Raw genomic sequence first — 17,536 nt, 5'->3', positions numbered from 1 at the left:
TAAATTTAAATGCAGGTGATTTATTTTGAAATTGAAACCGGAAGCTGCCTTTCAGCGTACTTTATTTGACACTAATATGACTTCAGAACAATGGAAATTGAGAGAGAAGAGGATTCACAGCATCTGAACACCAGACTGAACAGAATATCACAATCTAAATTATTAAACAAAGAGCCCATAGTGAATATAAGGATAGAAGCTACCAAAGACACGTGATACAGCCGAGTTTCCAACAAATTGCTTGTTTAACATACATTAACGGGAGGCTATACTAAACTAGACTTTTACCTCACACTACTAGTAATCAATAACTGACATTTCAGACAGACCAATCAGGCTCGAGTATAAGAAAGCGCTGGCCAATCCGCAACGAGAATCTGTTCGCGGCGAAATTTTTTCGCTTGCATAGTAGCGAGAAGAAAAAAGTTATCTAAGATTAAGGTATTGCTTAACTAAATATATTTTTGTAACTTATTGACTTTTACGTCGTGTGTACCGATGCGTTTTTGGTAGCTGTCCGCGTAGTGGTTAGTAATGTTGTGTCTTATACATTTTTAAATTGTCAAAGCGTCTTTTACCGATACTTCTGTTAGCAATTAGCTCCGCTATTGAGCTGGAATTTCTGTGGCTAGTTGTGAAATATATTATATATCTTTTTATGTTTGAGGTCGAAAAGACCAGATTGTACTTTTTTAAAAACATTTAACGCCAAAAATTTACAGATTTTGTTATCTACGATCAATTTCCCGTTTATGATATTTAAAAATATGCTAACCAGTCAATCCAAAATCTGTCGCGTTCTCTTTCAGCTAAAATGGAAACTGGAAGCTCGGCTTTCGAAAGGTAAAGTTACCCGAGCCTATGCTTCAAATCTTCTATTCTTCTAGAATATAAATTCTATAAATTTGATTATTGTTCTTAATAGGATTTCTAATTGTGTTTTATTCTTGTTGAGATTTGTCTTAATTCTGTCTTTTTTTTTGTTAGTTTTGAAGAGTTGGATCTGTCCTCAGAATCTGGTAGTATCTATGAATCTCAGACAAAAGCCAGAAAGCGAAGTAAACAGTCACTTCCGGCACCCCAGGTAAATGTTTTTGTTTTGTAGTATTTAATTCCTCATTAAGTTTATCAGGGAAATGGTTTCTGTCTTGTCTGGAAAAGTGAATTAGGGATTTAATAGTATTTTCCAGATCTGGAAAAGTACAATTAGAGTATGGAAACATATTTGTACTTCCTTTTTCTGTTCACCCACTAATCCATCATTATTTGGCCATCAAACTCTTAATTTTCTTACAATCTTGGTTGTTTGCAGGTTTTGTATTCAAGATCCAACCCATAAAAATATGCCTTCCTTATGTCCTGTCAAGTTTTCTATTTAAAAACTGTCTACAAAAAGAACAAAGAGATTATAATAAATTTAAAATGGAGAAAAAGTAAGGACTTTTCACACTGTGAAAATTGTTTAGGTTTCCTGTTTCAACTTTGGTATTTTTAATTTACCCAATGGAGCTACCATTTTCAGTTGTTATTAAAGGTCAAAATTGTGGACTCCTGCTGTTGTAGATGCCTAGAATAGGACACAGTTGCTCCCAGTTCACAACATATTCCTAAATAATTCTCTTTCATGTAAAGCCACCAAAGAGACCCAGGCGTAATGCGGCATTGAGAGTGACATCCAGTACCAGTAGCAGCCCCATCCCGGACCCTCCTGACCCCTCCCAGCAGCCATCACCATCCCAAGGGACATCCAGAAAGCTGTCCTCTAGACGTGTGACGAGCGAGGACAGCCAGGGGATCAGCGCGAAGGATATCTATGATGCTGTGTGCTCTGGAAAGAGTGCCATGGTGGTGAGTACGAGGTTGTGAGGAAGCAAAAAGCTCACGGAGGAGGGGGAAGGTAATGATACGGACTTCAACATGAAGGGAGGGCGGTGCTAAAGGAGACATGTATAATGAAAAGTGAAACAAGCTGACAAAAAGAGAGGTGATTATGTGCTGTCAGTGGCTGACTAATGTGGCCTTAAAGAATTGCCTTTGATAAGCAAAGAGGGAGGGAGAATCTCGTTGGGTCACAGAGTCAATGATTGACAACACTGACCATCCCCACTATTGTTCTGCTATTGTCTGTTTTTTTGTAAAGACTAACAGGTTAGATCCACATAACAAAAAGAAAGGAACTAAATCTGCATAGAACCAAAGTAAATAGTTTGATACACATATGTATAAAGTTACAGTTAAGTAAAAAAAATGATACTGAGTGAATGAATCTGACATCTATGCTGTTATTGTAAATTACTTCTGTCTGATTTGATGTGTGTGCGGCTTCCTGTCGATTCAAAGACGGTGGTGGAGGAGTGGTTGTGCAGCTACAAACAGAGCCGAGAGGAAGGCTTGCTGGTGCTCATCAACTTCATTGTTCAGTCCTGCGGATGCAAAGGTCAGAGGTTAAATGGGAGGCCAGGGAGATGCTAGTTTCTATGTTGGAGGGTCAAAGTCATAGAGATTTTTTTCTCCATTTGCAGCTCAGGTTGTCATCTGTGGTATTGATCTCTGTAACATTGACAAGATTAGATTTAAGCTAAGGGAACATGAAAATGAACGTTCTAAAATGTATCTTCTAGTCATGGATTTTATTTAGATTCTAATGTAGACCTTTTTGCTCAGGTGTGGTGAGCAGAGAGATGTATGAAAGTATGGAAAATGCTGAAATTATCAGCACACTAACAAAGGAGTTCAATGAGGTAAGAAGGAAAACAAATGCTCGGTTTATGAGTTAGATTTTGGCTAAATATAAAAATTGTTTATACATCTTTGCAAGTGAATCTTTTTCTGCCTTCTCTGTTTAATTGAAGCTGGAATTAGATTCAGAAATCTAGTCATCTCTCTGTCCCATGAGATTATGATCCAAAAGATGGCGCACAGCGTGTTTGAAAAAGCTAATTACAATCTAATGTTGATAAATGAACTCATTAATTAGTTAATCATTACTGTTTTTGTCATTAGCAGAATAAACCACAGACTCCATATTATTATACAAAACAGATTGCAGAATATTAGATGTTTCATTTGTCTGCAGCTGATTGGTTTGTGGTTTGTTTTCGTCTTTGGCCAGGATTCTGTGAACTACCCACTGATCACCTCTGGTTCTCAGTTTAAGCGTTTCAAAGCCGGTCTGTCCGAGTTTGTTCGGGTCCTGGTCCACTCGTGTCGCAATAGTCTCGTTTACGACGAATTTCTCTTCCCTTCCCTGCTGGCTCTGCTCACCGGTTTGTCTGACTCCCAGGTCAGAGCCTTCAGACACACCAGTACCTTACTAGGTAAGCACACCAGTGCATCACAGGTAAAAAAAAAAAAAGTAAGAATCAGGTGAGGTACCACTTTTTTTTTTACATTAACAAAGTAGCAGATTATAGTGAAGTGTAATTAGAAGTATACCTAATTTGGTCTAAATATATATAATCCCCTTTAATTTGATTTGTCTTAATAAAATTCAGTGAAAATAATATAGCCTTCAGATCTAGACAGTCTCAGAACTAAATCCAATTGGGACTTTTTGCGTTCACATACTCTCCATCCAATCTAACTGAGCTTGAGGTATTTTGTAACAAAAAACTGGGTAAAAATTTCAAGATGTACAAACCCAACTGGGACTGCAGTGAAGATTCATTCTAAAAAAAACTTTGGGTGCTGAATACCAAATCCCACCTTTTATACACCAATTTATGTCGGTCCATAAAAAATCCTATAAAGTAAATTGTTTTCAATTGTCAAAATGTGAATGACTTCAAGGTGTATGAATATTTTTCACTTTTTAGATATTATTTTTCTGTGTTCTGTTTTAGCCATGAAGCTGATGACGGGGTTGGTGGACGTGGCCGTGGCTGTATCGGTTCAGCTGCAGACCACACAGCGGCGATGCGACATCGAGAACAGCAAGAGTCCATGTGACCGAGACTCAGGCCGACTGGAGGAACTGAAGACCGCCATCAGAGAGGTGAAACACTCAAAACGCTGACTTAGCTGTAGCATATGACATTGTTAGATTGTGAAGACTTTGAAATCAGTAATGATTTACCACAGAAAAAAGGTTCTGATATGGCTAATACTCTGTGCCGTTGCACAGACTTATCTGCTTAATAAACTCAGCTCCTATGTAGCAAAATGAAATTGACCTGAGTGCTGTTTTCATCGTTCTTCACAGAACCTCCAAAAATTATCCAAACTGATTAAAATTTGTTCAGAAATACTGTTTAATCTAACTGCACCACTGGAGTCATGTCATCAAATTAGACCATAACCTGTTTGCTTTTCTAGAAGCTTTGAATACTTGACATTAATTTTAATATCATTAAAGAGCTCAAGTGGTATAAATAACAAAATTCTAAAAATTCATCACAGGATCTGCAGCAGAGTTCTGCTGATGTTCATATGAATGTGAATGCCTGACCAATCAGAAAGAGGCTGCACTAGTTTAAGTTTTAGAGGAGCGAATCAAGAAGGAAACCTCTTCTCTTTAAGGATTTTTTTATTTCAAACATGAATAAAAGACAAAACTAGATGTCAATTTGTCAATATCAACTGTTGAGGACTTTTAATGTAGAGGAAAATGTGATAACATTGTGATTGTAATCTTACTGTAAAATGTGACAATGCTTTAGCTTTGAAATTCATATCTTAAAGATAAATAACAATAAAAGGTAATTGTCTTTATAGTATTTGTGTTAAACAAAACTTTTTCAGACATTTCCCCCCCTATTGAAACAACTCAGACTTGTTGAAATGATAATCTATGGCAACAACATGTTCATCTTTCTCACTTTTTCTTTGTCAGTGTTCATATCTATGTTTTATGTTTTTGATGTAGCTGCAGGAGAACCGAGAAGAACTCTCATTCATGATGAACTCCATCTTCCGTGGCGTCTTTGTGCACCGCTACCGCGACCGACTGGCAGACATTCGTGCGACGTGTATTGAGGAGTTGGGACTTTGGCTGAAAACGGATCCTGATAACTTCCTCAATGACAGATGCTTGAAATATTTAGGATGGACTTTGTATGACAAGGTAAACACAGATGTGGTGAAACAGAAGGTGGAACACGGTTTTCTCTTTGCTCCAGAAGCATTTTAGATGATCAGGCATTGAAGATGTTTGTCTGGACCTCCCTACTGGCCAAAAAGCAGAAGAAATAAAAAATATTTTGTTCAACTTTTGACTGCAGATAAGCACAGATGACACAAGGCCAGTTCTTTGTTTCAAAGTAATCTTCATCCACACTTCAGTTACTTTTCCTTGGAGTTTTGTTTGGCAGTGTTAAATCTATTCATTAAAATTTCTTTTTTAGCCTATTTTGTGTCATGTATAAAAAGAGAAACAGCCTTTCAGAACAAGCTTCCCTGAGTGTGTGCACAGGATGCAGAAAAGCATGTTACTGTACTTTTGTTTTCTATTTTCCTGCAGCAAAGTCCAGTGCGTCTGCAGTGTGTGCGTGCCCTGCAGGGTCTGTACCAGGAGAAGGAGTTCATTGGCCGCCTGGAGCTTTTCACCAACAGATTTAAAGTGAGCCCTCCCTCTGGATTGGACTCGCGCCTCATTTAATGCCTGTTTTCTTCCTCTATTTTTCCCCCCCAGTCTGCATCTGTCTTTTCTGTCTGCTTCTTTTCTCAACATCTGTCTCCCATCTATTGTTTGCGCTTTTTGTTTTGTCTCTACTTTGTTGCCTGTCTGTGTTTCTCCACCCATTTTTTGGTGCCTTCTCTCTGTATTTTAATGCCTATTCATTTTTTTTTTGTCTTTGCACCACTTCTGTTTGTTGGTATGGTCCCATCCTTTGTCTGGGCTTGTGCCTGGTTGTGTTAATTGCCGCCAATTACCCATAGATAATAAGCCCTTCTCAAATACATGAAAACCCTCTTAAGCCACATGTGCTGCTGCAGATAAATGGTCTTTTTTCTGTCATGGCTTACATCCTAATCAGCGAGTAAGCGTGTGTTTGTGGGTGCATTTATGCATATTATTTATCAGTTTGTTTGGCTGCTGGCACGATTGTACATTTATCTCTGTGTGTGTGTATTGCGGTGCATAACTGAATTTCTGTGTGCTCAGGAAAGGATTCTCAGCATGGTGCTGGACAAAGACCCAGACGTGGCAGTGGAAGTGGTCAATCTGTTGCTGATGATCCAACAGTGAGGGCTTTCTCTGTCTCTGAGGGTTTCTTTGTTGATGTAATGCAGGAATATTTTTAGTAGACTTTTAAAAAAGACAGAATATGCCATCTTCATTTAAATTGTTTAGAGTTTTAATTCTGATCTTCAATAAAAATTACAATGATCATCTTTTTACTGAGGATTAATAGAAATTTTACATTTGCTGCCCATAGTTTTTTTTTTTTTCTTTTTCATCTGATTTTGGAGGCAAGCCAAGTCCCCCACATCCCACTTCATAATCCATAACAACTAAAGAATTTGTTATCAGAATCTGATGTCTTTGTCCAGGAACTACACAATCAGGTGCATATAAGGGTGATGGCTATATAATGTCCTCTTAAAAACAAAATTCTTAGCAGTCATAGCAAGATTTCTAACTATTTATAAAAATGTGTGATAGATTATTTCTAATGAATAGATGAAAAAGATAAGCACCTTTTAGGTTTATAGTTGTTGCCTTTATTTTATGTACAGTCCCTCACAAAAGTAGAATAGAATAGAAATAGCCTTTATTGTTGCACAGTGAGGAAATTCAGGTGTAATATCAGTGAAGTGACAGGTGTTTGAGTCACACAGATATAAAACTATAAAATATGCAAAAAAAAATATGTACAGTAAGGCAAAATTATAATATAAAAAATTGAAATTGCGTAATACAATCCAAGAAATATGCAACTGAGTAGAGTTGGATGGTATTTTAAAAAAGAAAAAAAATGTGCATGTATATTTATTTGTGCATTAAAAACACTACTTACAATTTGTGAAAAATGAAAACCCCAACAGAAATGTTTAAATGAGTAAAACTGCAAATACCAGTAGGGATGTAAACACAGGCTCTCCAATAATGCTCCTTTGTGCACTTAGGATGCAGATTGTGGAAAAGTGAATCTGAAGAGCACATAGGAGGGTTGGACTCTTGGCTGCTTCTGTGATTAATCATCTTGTCCAGCCTGTCTGCTCAGGTGGACGGCCATGTTTTGGTATCTTCAATTTTGGGATGATTAAATAATTCTTCTTGATATGTTTTAGAGGTTTTGAATCTATTTTGGACTCTAACCCTGCTTGAAACTTTTCCACAGTTTAATTTCTAACCTATCTGATGTGCTCCTATTTACTATTTTGTCGACTTCTGTTGGGAGTTGCTTGCACTGGTTTTTATTTAGGGGCATTACAATAAATGGAGATAAAATTAAAAGCATATGAATTATATTTGAAAAAATTAAAACAATGTCTCTGTCCACTTCCACTTTATAAATATGAACCATTTTATGTTGTGCTACCACATAGAGTACGTTAAAGTGTGACATTCTAACATGTAAATACTTTTCCAAGGCAAAGTTTTTATTTTAAGAGTTTAGACGTTTATCTTACATTGTACATTTTGAATGGCATTTCTTTTGACTCATTAATTAAATGGTTTGGAATTGACTACGTTGCCCGTTTGTTTTGACACTTACAGCAGCACAGAAGACGACTTGATGGAGGAGGAGTCCGGCCACATCTACCCCCTGGTTTACGCTTTGCACCGAGGCCTGGCGTCTGCAGCCGGAGCCTTCCTCTGCCACAAGTATGTTCGATGTCGTAAGAATCATTAACTCCTGCTGATCCACAATATTAGCGTTGATAGTAGTTCCTTTTTTTTAAGCAGTTCATGTTTGAATAAGGTCTTTATTTTCCTCTGAGTAAATACAATTTACTAGTTTGTTTATGTGTGACAGGCTGAAACGTGTGATTACTACTCAAAGCCAGGATGACAATGATAAAAGCAACAATGCAGCGTTTTTTCAAATACTCATCTCTTTCTACATCCAGAGTGAGGTAGCCATTTTGTTTTTGTGATCTCTTAATTTCTGTCTCTTGCTTCTCCTGAACTGATGTTCTCAGGGTGTTTTTTCAGTTCCTTTTTTCCCCTCATAGATCCCATATTTTCTTATTTTTGTAATTGAAGTCACAATGTTGTATTTTAAAAGATGGAAGCGGTTTAATCTGAAATGTTTATGCAACAGTTCCATGAGCATGGTGCGTACCTGGTGGACAGTCTGTGGACTGTGGCCGGCTCTGAGCTTAGAGACTGGGACACCATGACGGCTTTACTGCTGCAGGATTCTGGTGAGGAGTGTTAAGGGTGTGAGTGACTCAAGCTGTATGTGCAAAGTTGTATTTAACTCCATGCATTATTTCTACTTTGATATAACATACTTTTTTTATAGTTGCCAATGATAATATCTATTCCGGGAGGTCATTTCTTTTCATCTCTTTGTCTTTGCCTTCTTGTTGCCAGGTCTGATGTATGAGGAGGAGGGGGCGCTCCTGGAGATCATGATATGTGCCATCAGACAGGCAGCTGAGGCAACGCCACCAGCTGGGAGAAGTCAGGGCAAAAAGGTGTGAATAAATGTTTGCAATAGCTTTATTATTTTGTTTTCACAATCTAGTTTTGAAGCTAACTAAAATCTCATTTTGTCAAACACAAACAAAAATTGTGGTTACATTTTGTCTCTCTGAACTTTTTTGACACATATTAGATCCTGAGCATGAAGTTGAGGAAGATTCAGGAACAAGACAGGACTCGCATTACCACACATTTCATCCCTGTACTCCCACAGCTGCTTTCCAAGGTGCACAGCTGAACTCATTTATGATACTTCATTTTTATGTACCGTAATAGAACATTGCTTTAATGTAAAACTTTAATCTGCCTGTAGTACTCAGCTGATGCAGAGAAGACGAGCCTTCTCCTCAGAGCTCCTCTTTACTTTGATCTGGACATGTACAGCAACACTCAGTGGCTTGAAAAGGTAAGAAAGCGGTCATAAATGGCCTCACCAGATTTGTGAAGCCATAGAAATGAATGTTTCATTTTCTTGATCCGTCCTTGTTTCTCTCAGCATCTGGACCTGCTGCTGTCCCAGATTTGCACCATCATTAAGAAGCATACAGACGCTGCTGTGCTGCAGGCCTGCGCCCTGCTGGTCAGCACCCTCTGCTCAGAGAGCCACACATTCTCCTCCCGTGCACACCTGGTTTTCGGTCAGCTGATGGACGAGCTGACCGAGTGCTTCAACTCCTACCTGAGCGACTTACTGCAGGTTCGAAAATCTCTCTGAGAAGCCCGCATACCATGAGATACAGCTTTATAAGCACCTCTATGTTTTGAAAAAGTGAAGATAATTAAGAAGAGCAGACTGGCTCTTATTTCCTCTTTCAGCCTTTCAGTCGGTGTGTTTTATTACTTAGGGTGCAGCAGATGAGGATGGAGTATACAATGCAGCTTCAGCCTTGAAAAGGATTGCTGCCTTGTGCAGGTGAGCTCGTATAATAGATAAGCTTTGTATTGACGATGCTTTTCATTAGAGATGCGTTTGACTCTAAGCTTTGTGTGTTTTCAGTGCCAAGGACCCGACTAGATGGGAGCTGCTTGATTCCTGCATGGAGTTGCTGAAAAACAGGATAGAATCCTTGGATTTTGACACTGAGGTTTAAAGCAACATTTTATGTGATAATATAAAGGCTGTTCAGCTTGATTAGGATTTTACCTCATGAGAATGATGAGAGTAATGCAGTGTAATGAAATGTCAGATATGGCATGTACTGTATGTCATAGCTTCAAAGCACTACAATCGGATTTAGCTAGAATAATAATAAAGTTGACTATTGTTTTTTCCTCTGTGTTCCATTTGAGATGTGTTCATTCAAGTCTGAAGGAGTTGCAGGAAGTCTTTTTTTTATTTAAACAAATATCCAAAGAAGTTATTTTCGACTTGTTTCTGTGTGATTTCAGCTCTTGGTCGCGGCTCTGAAGTGTGCAGCTTTTCACCTCATGTGGGCAAAATTGAATGCAGTCAACCTGAATCCAGCTGAGGTACTTGTTTCTATTTTTAAATCGAATTTACTCTGATTTAAGTAGTAGTTTTCCTTTAACCAGCAGCCTTTATTCCGAAAGCATCTGCATTAATTTAAGCCAAATAACATGGTGCAGATTACGTCTCTGCCAGCTTACCAGTCTGTTAGTGGAGATCTTGGCTGTTTGTAGAGCCATTATGTGTCAAACAATTCACCAGATATTTTACCAGCAAGAAAATCATGCAAAAAATCTTTAAGTCTGAAATCACAGGATCATTTTATATACCCTGACTATGCATTAATTCATTCATTATTGCATAATTTGACTTGTGTTTCATCTCTAATCTTCACGTCTTATCGCTCTTGTTAAAGACAAAAACATTCAATATTATTCACCTTAGTTAATTGTCCAAGCTAACGTTCCCTGATATTGCTCAAATATGCAAGTTTTTCTCACTTGAAATACTTCCTCAAAAATACATCAATCATTAATTAATTGTTACTCACAAGCAGATATCTTTGAATTACCGCCTCCTACTTTGACTTTACTAATACCGAAGATAGAGAGTCCAATGACGGAGACATTTATGTTTAACAAACATTTCACTGTTTAACTATAATGTTTTATATTTACAGTCTTTCTCTCTGTTGTTATACCTCTATTTCTCAACTTTTTTCCCAGGGTGACTTAAAGCATCTTAGGAAAGAGGTGCGTTTGTTTTGCAGAATCTGCCAGACTTGTTTGTCTCTGGACCAGACTGAGATAAGGGATCAGGTAAAAGCTTGATGAAAATGAGCATCATTCTTTGTGCTGACTGCACAGCCAGAAAATAAAATTAAAACATTTAAACTTTAATAGAAATTGCCAATAAAAAGGTATTGACTATTGAATCAGAATCAGCTGACCATTTAAATCTAAATCAACGGGCAATTCTGATCTACTGACATTAGAGTCTTTGTGGATCTTGAATTTTACTTGGTAAAACTAGAACCTGAAAAAGTCAATTTTCTGTTTATCTTCCCATTCTTAGGCATTTGAGCTGCTGTGTGACCTGCTGCTGCTGTATGGAGCAGTTTCTGTCCGCGGTGAGCCTGTCCTCCGCGCTCTGGTTCACCTGCCGTCCGACTCTCTGCGCGCTGAGTTGGCATCTTTTCTCCTGGACTACGTCTTCAACGGCAGTGAAAATATCGAACTCGATGGTACTTTTATACCAACTCGTATCACGGGGCCAGCTCGGACCTGTGAAAAAGTTTAAGTGAAAAAGAAGACTGTTTTCTCAGATCGGCCTTTGCACATTTTTCACTTTTTCATGTTTTCTTTCTGAGAATGTTTAATCATATTCCTCCCAACACCAGCAGATTCTAGTGTGGAATATATTTATGGGCTGTTTGCTTCTGCCTTATAAGCATCTGAATCCTCTAATCAGAAAATAGCCTCAATTAATCTTATATGCCTTATTTTTTAATTTTATGTAACCCTTGCTCTCGTATTTTTAGATGAAGATTTGGAAAAGAAGGTGGCTCTTCTTCACAAGAAACGCAACCAGCTAGGTGGCTACTGTAAGCTGGTCCTCTACGGCGTCCTGGACCTGTCTGCTGCCACCAATGTCTTCAAGCACTACAGCAAGGTGGAGTAATAATCTTTATTATTTGTGCTCAGCTGAATGCTTTGCCTTCTTAGTCCTGAATCATTCTTGGATGAATTAGCTAGATTTGGAAAGGCTACTAAAACTAATTAATATCGAAGAGGATGTGTGGAAAGTGGAGGAAGGTGATAAAATTTGTTTTGGAACAAGCGAGGTGCAGAAAATGAGTCATGGAGAACAGCGGCTAAAACAAGCATCCATGACGTGAACGGCGTGGATTATTTGCACCGTCAGACACTTACAATTAAAGTGCATTGACATTTTGTCATATCTGGTTTCTTACAGTATTTTAAAAACTTTGGTGACATCATAAAGGAGACGGTGAGCAAGAGCAAGCTCATCAACCCCATACAGAGCGCCAAGATCGTGTGCCTCAGCCTGCAGCAGGTGTGCGCCTCATTTCACTGCTATATAGGGTGGGAGTGCGTGGCAGCAGATTTACAGAAAGAAAAAAGTCAAACAAAGATTGTGTGTGAAGAAAGATGTGCACACTGTACTGATTTGTACCCATTTAGGAAACTAAAACAGTTGATACTGAACATATAGTATTGTTTCTATTACAGAAAATCTCTTTTCTTTGCAGACTAATATCTAACACCTTAATGTATGAAAATGTGGTAGAAATGTGAGCTTAGATGCACCAATCAGATGTTTAGAGGCAGGTCTCCAGTCACCATTTTCATAAAGCTCTGACCTGCCTTTACTATTCTGAATCCTCTTGATGGGCTATAAATAACAATTCAATATGTTTTTTGCACCATCTCTATAAACTGTAAATTAACTTCCTTTTAAGATGTTGTTTATTGCTAAATAAAATAATGATTTTACATTATCTAGATGATTTTTCTCTGCAACATGGGTAATCTATAAATACAGTAAAATCTTTCAGGTTATGGGACAGAGGTATTTATACTGGTAAAAAATAATTGTAGCACATCTCATATATAAGAAGCATTTTAGTTCACCAATGTCTTTTTTAAATTTTTGTTTATTGTTTCAAAATAAATAACAGGTGTCAGATGTAATATTTGAGAGGAAAAGCTCTTATTTACGCTTATGTGAATTGTTAAATAATTTATTTGGTTACTGTAATTGTACAGGAGTGTGAGTAAAGCTTTTATTTTGTAATAGGTTAGAATATTTTTTATTAGGAGAAGCAACTTCACACAGAGTAAGAGAGAGCAGTCTGTTACACAGCTCTGCAGTCAAACAGAATATCACTATTGTTTCAAACAGAAGATGATTAATGGGTTGACATTTGTACTATCATAATTAGCAATTAGTGTGATTAGACCGGTTAGCATTATTGTTAGAGGTCCATGTGTGATTTTACAGTAGAGTAAATGGATAATTAACTATAATAATCCAAAAATTGTCAACATCTCCTAATCCAATTTGTTCCTCAGGAGAAATAATTAAGTCTCTTCAAAACAAAATTCAAACCTCTTGTTTAGTAGAATTACAACCATTTTTTGAATCACACTTGGTATTCAGCCAAACTGAAAGCCGGTGCACCGTGTCTGTGTATTCCTGCAGACACATTAAAGGTTTCACTATAGAGCATGTTTATGTAAAGTCATGACTGTGTGTGCTCAGCTGTTCTCTGAGATGCTTACGGAGAGCCACGACCAGCAGGATTTCGCCGAGATTAGAGAGTTGGCTCGAAAGCTGGCCATGAGCTTTGGCGTCGATCTGCATCGTTCCCGCAAACAACTGGTGGCCCTGCACCTGTTAGTAACACATTTCTCCAACACACTATGTCTCTTAGCTTTATAATGCTCTAAAACAGATGGCAACATGTTAACTTGAATATTTTAACAATTTTAAGTTTGGTATCCTGAGGAGTATTTTTTTATAGAGTTGCTTTTTAGTTTGTGCAATAATCTCTAAAATGTTTTTCTTGTCAGGGACGGGATCCGCTTTGCATTTCGTGTGCCGCAGGAAGGAGAGGAGTGCCCAAACCTGGCGTTCCTAGAAGTCCTCAGCGAGTTCAGCTTCAAGTTGCTTCCACAGGACTGCGCCCAGCTGTGAGAACCCCAATGACAACTCATCTGCATTCATACAAACTTAATTACGCTCACATCTAACAAAGTCTGTCTGCGTGTCATTCTATGCTGTTAATTGGGAGTTTCAGCTATTTGAAATTTTGCCTGGGCTGATTCAGCTCATTCTTCAAAAATGTTTTGTTTTACACAGCCTTCCTGCTGAGAACAGTTATTTATATTAGGAACAACAGGTGAATTCATGCAGTGTGTGTGAGACAGCATGTGTTGTAAAACAAGGTTTTATTGATTTAAAAAGGCTAAATGTCATGTCACCCTGTGTGAGTTTTCCCTGAATAACAACGTCCACACCAAAGAGTGATGTTTTCAGAGTGACCTGGTAGTGGTCAGGAATGATGCATCCACTTAAAAGAAATTTTTTTGTTTTTTGTTTTACCAGTTTTACACTAGTTGGGATGGGAAAAGCTGAAATGTCTGCTTATAAGTCAATAACAAAATAAAACTCTTTTTCTCACCTAAACTCCAGCGTTCCAGGGATGCCTCCATTGGTATCAGGTTTAGATTTACTGCTCCTCTTGTTTCTCTTCAATCTGCATTCTTACCAAAATCACATCAGACATTCAACAAAGAGTCTTCTAGTCTTTGTCCTTGAATCCTGTCGCTCTTTCATTCCCTCCCAGAGCCCAGTTTCTGAAATCTGAGTGTCCCAGTGCTGCCCTCTCCTGGCCGTCAGTTGAACTGTATCGCCGTTCTTTGGCGTCTCGCACCTCCAAGTACAAAGATCCAGCTGAGGGAGGCAAAGCCGACTCCTCCCTTGACACACCTGTGACCAAACGCAAAAGGATAACAGCTCAGGGTGGCACTGACTTATTATTTTAACAGTAGTTTTTAAAGAGCAAACGTTTTGTAATAAAGTAGTCATAAAATGCTTGTTGGTAGACTCTTTTACTTGTCGTTTTTCTTGTCCAGGTTCAGCGTCTAGCACTGCCAGAGGTTCACTGTTGGAGAGCAGCAGCATCCAGAGCCACCTTCACACTCCTGCCCTCACTTCGACCGTCCTGAAACAGAGAACCAAGCGGGCGTTGGACAGTGGGAGCATCCTGACTGAGCTGGAATCGGAGGACGAGTTCTCCTGCGGGTGAGTTGGATTTTATTATCACAACATCTGCAGCGTTCACCACGTCTGTGTCAGACTGCTGGGAGTTGCAGTTGGACGTCTGCCAAAAGCAGCAATTTGGTTTCAGTAAATGACTACCAGGCTTTTTTCCGACCAACAGCAGGCCAGTCTGCGCTCCTTTCTAATTTAATAATAATGTTTCCAGGCAAAAAGGAAAGTGGATATTGAAATAAACTGAGCTGTATGGAATATAGAAATTAGGTTACGAATTCCAGTTGTTTTTTGTTGCTCCTGCAGGTCCAACATGCGAAAGGTAAAGCCAACCAAACGTGGAAAAGCTTCTTCTGTGCAGACGTCTACACAGCAAGAAGATCTGGATTCTCACCTCAATTTGTAAGGCTGACATTTGTTTATTTTTGAAAATTCTGTTTGTAGCCAATGAAAAAATAATGACTCCCGTTATTGTTACCCAGGCTTTCACTGATTGAGGATGACATTTCAAAAAGGGCTGGGAGCGACATTTCAGGAGAAGAGGAGCCTGAGATAGAAGATTACGAAAGTGACAAAGGATCTGAATTTACACTGGTAAAAACATCAATGTTTTGTAAATAAGTCAAACTTATGTTTTTATGTGTATCTCTAAGGGTCTTTTCGCACCTGAAGTCTGGTGCACTCGGTTAGATTGGAGTCCAAAACTAACGTTTGCTACATTTTCAGCTGGTGTAGTTCGCTTTCACACCGCCTTGTGTCAAACGAACCAAATCCTTCAAAAGTGGCGTCAAATTTTAGCAGTTGTAAGATTTCTCTTTTGTTTTTGATACAAGACCACAAGCCATTTATCCCTCTAGCACTAGACTCACACATTTGTTTTGATGGTATTTACCCAGAATGCTATGCACGGTAGTCTGCTTCTTACATTCGAACTACACCAAAGTTCACTTCAATCGAAACCGATACCTTGGTTTATAAGCGGACCATATTTTGCTATTTGTTTAGGTCCACATCAGAGTTTGAATATGCATTCACACGTGAACTGGACTTTCTAGGCAAATGAGCCAGAGTTTGACTGTAGTGGAGTAAACAGGGCTGGTGTTGCTGCACTTTAAGAATATGTAAGTAGAATGGAAGATAGTCGGTTTGAGCTAAACGCCATGGTGCTGCCCTCAAACTTATTACAACACAGATTAAAGTACCGTTTTTCAGGAGGGTCTGCGTCTCTTTCTAATGCTCAGAATCATGATGTAGAATATTCCTGTGAGGTTTGAACTCTTCTTCCAGCACCGTATTACGGCAACTTGTTTTTGCTGCTTTGGTTTGTGTAGAGGTGGAGAACAGGGCATGCACCTCAAAATTTCATCCAGACTCAGTGACGCTGGTTGCCTGGAAACCGAAAAGAAGCAGCACATCTTTTCAAGCTGCAGTGTGAACAAAGAGTAAAGCTTTCTGCTAAGGAAAAGCCCTTATATTAACTGATGCAGAGGAAGAGTGGAAGTGGCGGTGAGCAATATTATTGTAAATGCACAAGATTTGAGGCGCTTTCAGCTCTTTTGTCTAAATAAATGAAGAGCAGTGTCAGATGCCTGTGGCACTTTTCCTAAAAAATAGAATAAAAAAAAACAACTTCAGCCAACAGAAATCAGATCTGCAGAGCCATCTTTCCAGATAGAGCTGTGCTAAACCTAAAATTATTATGACTTGGACACAGGATTGGATTCTTTGCAAAGTGTGTGGAATATTGCTTGCTTGGAAATGAGGAGAATCTGCATCTGATAACTTATTTTTTTCCCCCTCCAGCCATCAACACATCACACCTCGGCCAGCTTCCTTGATGAGCTCTTTGACTGAGAGCTCATCTGAGAGTTCATCTCAGCATTTCTGCATGTTCTGAGTTTGCACCAATCATTTCTGTGACAAGAAGAAAAAAAAAACATACATTTTCCAAAATTTGTTAATCATACCTGCTAAAGTTTGATTCTGATTACTATTTTTACAATTTAGAAAAAGTTCAGAGTACATTTTTAGTTAGATCACTGTCTGCCAACAGTAAGCTAAAAGTTTTCACCTATTTTGTCGTTTCTGGCACTTCTTAGTTCAGCACTTTTGTTAAATAAAATGATTAATGTTATAAACTTGTGCTGAATGTTTCTGAAAATTTCCTTGACAGGTGATGCAAATGTATTTCCAGACGTTATTTCAAAAAAGTCGCTGCTGTTTTTTTTGTTTTTTTTCCAACGTTAAACATTCATATTATAGTTTTGTATAGTCCAAAATTCAACTGAATTTTGGACAATTCAGTTGAATTGTCCAAAAGTTGTTGAATTCACCTAAATTGACCTCTCACATTTTGTTGATTTAGTTTAGATATAAAAAAAAACAAGGAGACAGTTTAATATTTTATTATAAACTATATTTTGGCAAAAATCATAGATGTAATGCAAAAGAAAAGTATGAATTTATTGAGTTCAGCCTATATTTCCTCCAAACATATAGCCCAGTTTTCAAGATTAGTTGTCCTACTGGAGGCATATTTGTGTATCAAATCCTATTATCACATTTCGCGCCTGTTCCTGTGGTCATGTGACACTCTGCCTCCTGCAACTTTCGCGCCATTGCTAAAGCCCGCCTCCTACCGCCGAAAGACTCGACGCGATTGGCTGCTGTGGATGTCAGAGTGGCGCCAGTTCTTGCACAGCGACCGGGGAGACGTGCTGGCTGCATGTGAA

The 17,536-nt window shown here is 38.4% G+C and overlaps 1 protein-coding gene across 1 annotated transcript; it reads left to right on the top strand.

The window, feature by feature from the left end:
* The first annotated feature begins 814 nt into the window (after positions 1-814).
* On the top strand, positions 815-16,938 carry stag3 (STAG3 cohesin complex component). The gene is made up of 31 exons (XM_032557438.1): positions 815-843; positions 988-1,084; positions 1,633-1,848; positions 2,341-2,437; positions 2,665-2,741; positions 3,113-3,317; positions 3,843-3,994; positions 4,865-5,062; positions 5,459-5,557; positions 6,104-6,183; positions 7,664-7,771; positions 7,923-8,022; positions 8,211-8,313; positions 8,486-8,589; positions 8,730-8,822; positions 8,910-9,002; positions 9,093-9,293; positions 9,442-9,509; positions 9,594-9,681; positions 9,986-10,066; positions 10,730-10,822; positions 11,079-11,247; positions 11,545-11,675; positions 11,979-12,080; positions 13,290-13,423; positions 13,601-13,720; positions 14,377-14,552; positions 14,666-14,834; positions 15,111-15,206; positions 15,287-15,398; positions 16,608-16,938. The coding sequence occupies exons 1-31, from the start codon at positions 815-817 to the stop codon at positions 16,656-16,658; spliced, it is 3,642 nt and encodes a 1,213-aa protein (XP_032413329.1). The 3' UTR covers positions 16,659-16,938.
* The last annotated feature ends 598 nt before the right edge of the window (positions 16,939-17,536 follow it).

The sequence above is a fragment of the Xiphophorus hellerii genome, unplaced genomic scaffold (assembly GCF_003331165.1).
Source record: "Xiphophorus hellerii strain 12219 unplaced genomic scaffold, Xiphophorus_hellerii-4.1 PGA_scaffold_75__1_contigs__length_250000, whole genome shotgun sequence".
Taxonomy (NCBI): domain Eukaryota; kingdom Metazoa; phylum Chordata; class Actinopteri; order Cyprinodontiformes; family Poeciliidae; genus Xiphophorus; species Xiphophorus hellerii.
The sequence above is the reverse complement of the archived record's forward strand: the minus strand, read 5'-3'. Positions and strand labels throughout refer to the sequence as shown.

Bases quoted from the DNA above. Each gene is read 5' to 3' on its own strand.
- stag3 (XM_032557438.1), top strand. From the start codon at position 815: ATGGAAACTGGAAGCTCGGCTTTCGAAAG. The intron at 9,294-9,441 runs GTTCGAAAATCT...TTTATTACTTAG, and splicing joins ACCTGAGCGACTTACTGCAG to GGTGCAGCAGATGAGGATGG. The intron at 9,510-9,593 runs GTGAGCTCGTAT...GTGTGTTTTCAG, and splicing joins AGGATTGCTGCCTTGTGCAG to TGCCAAGGACCCGACTAGAT.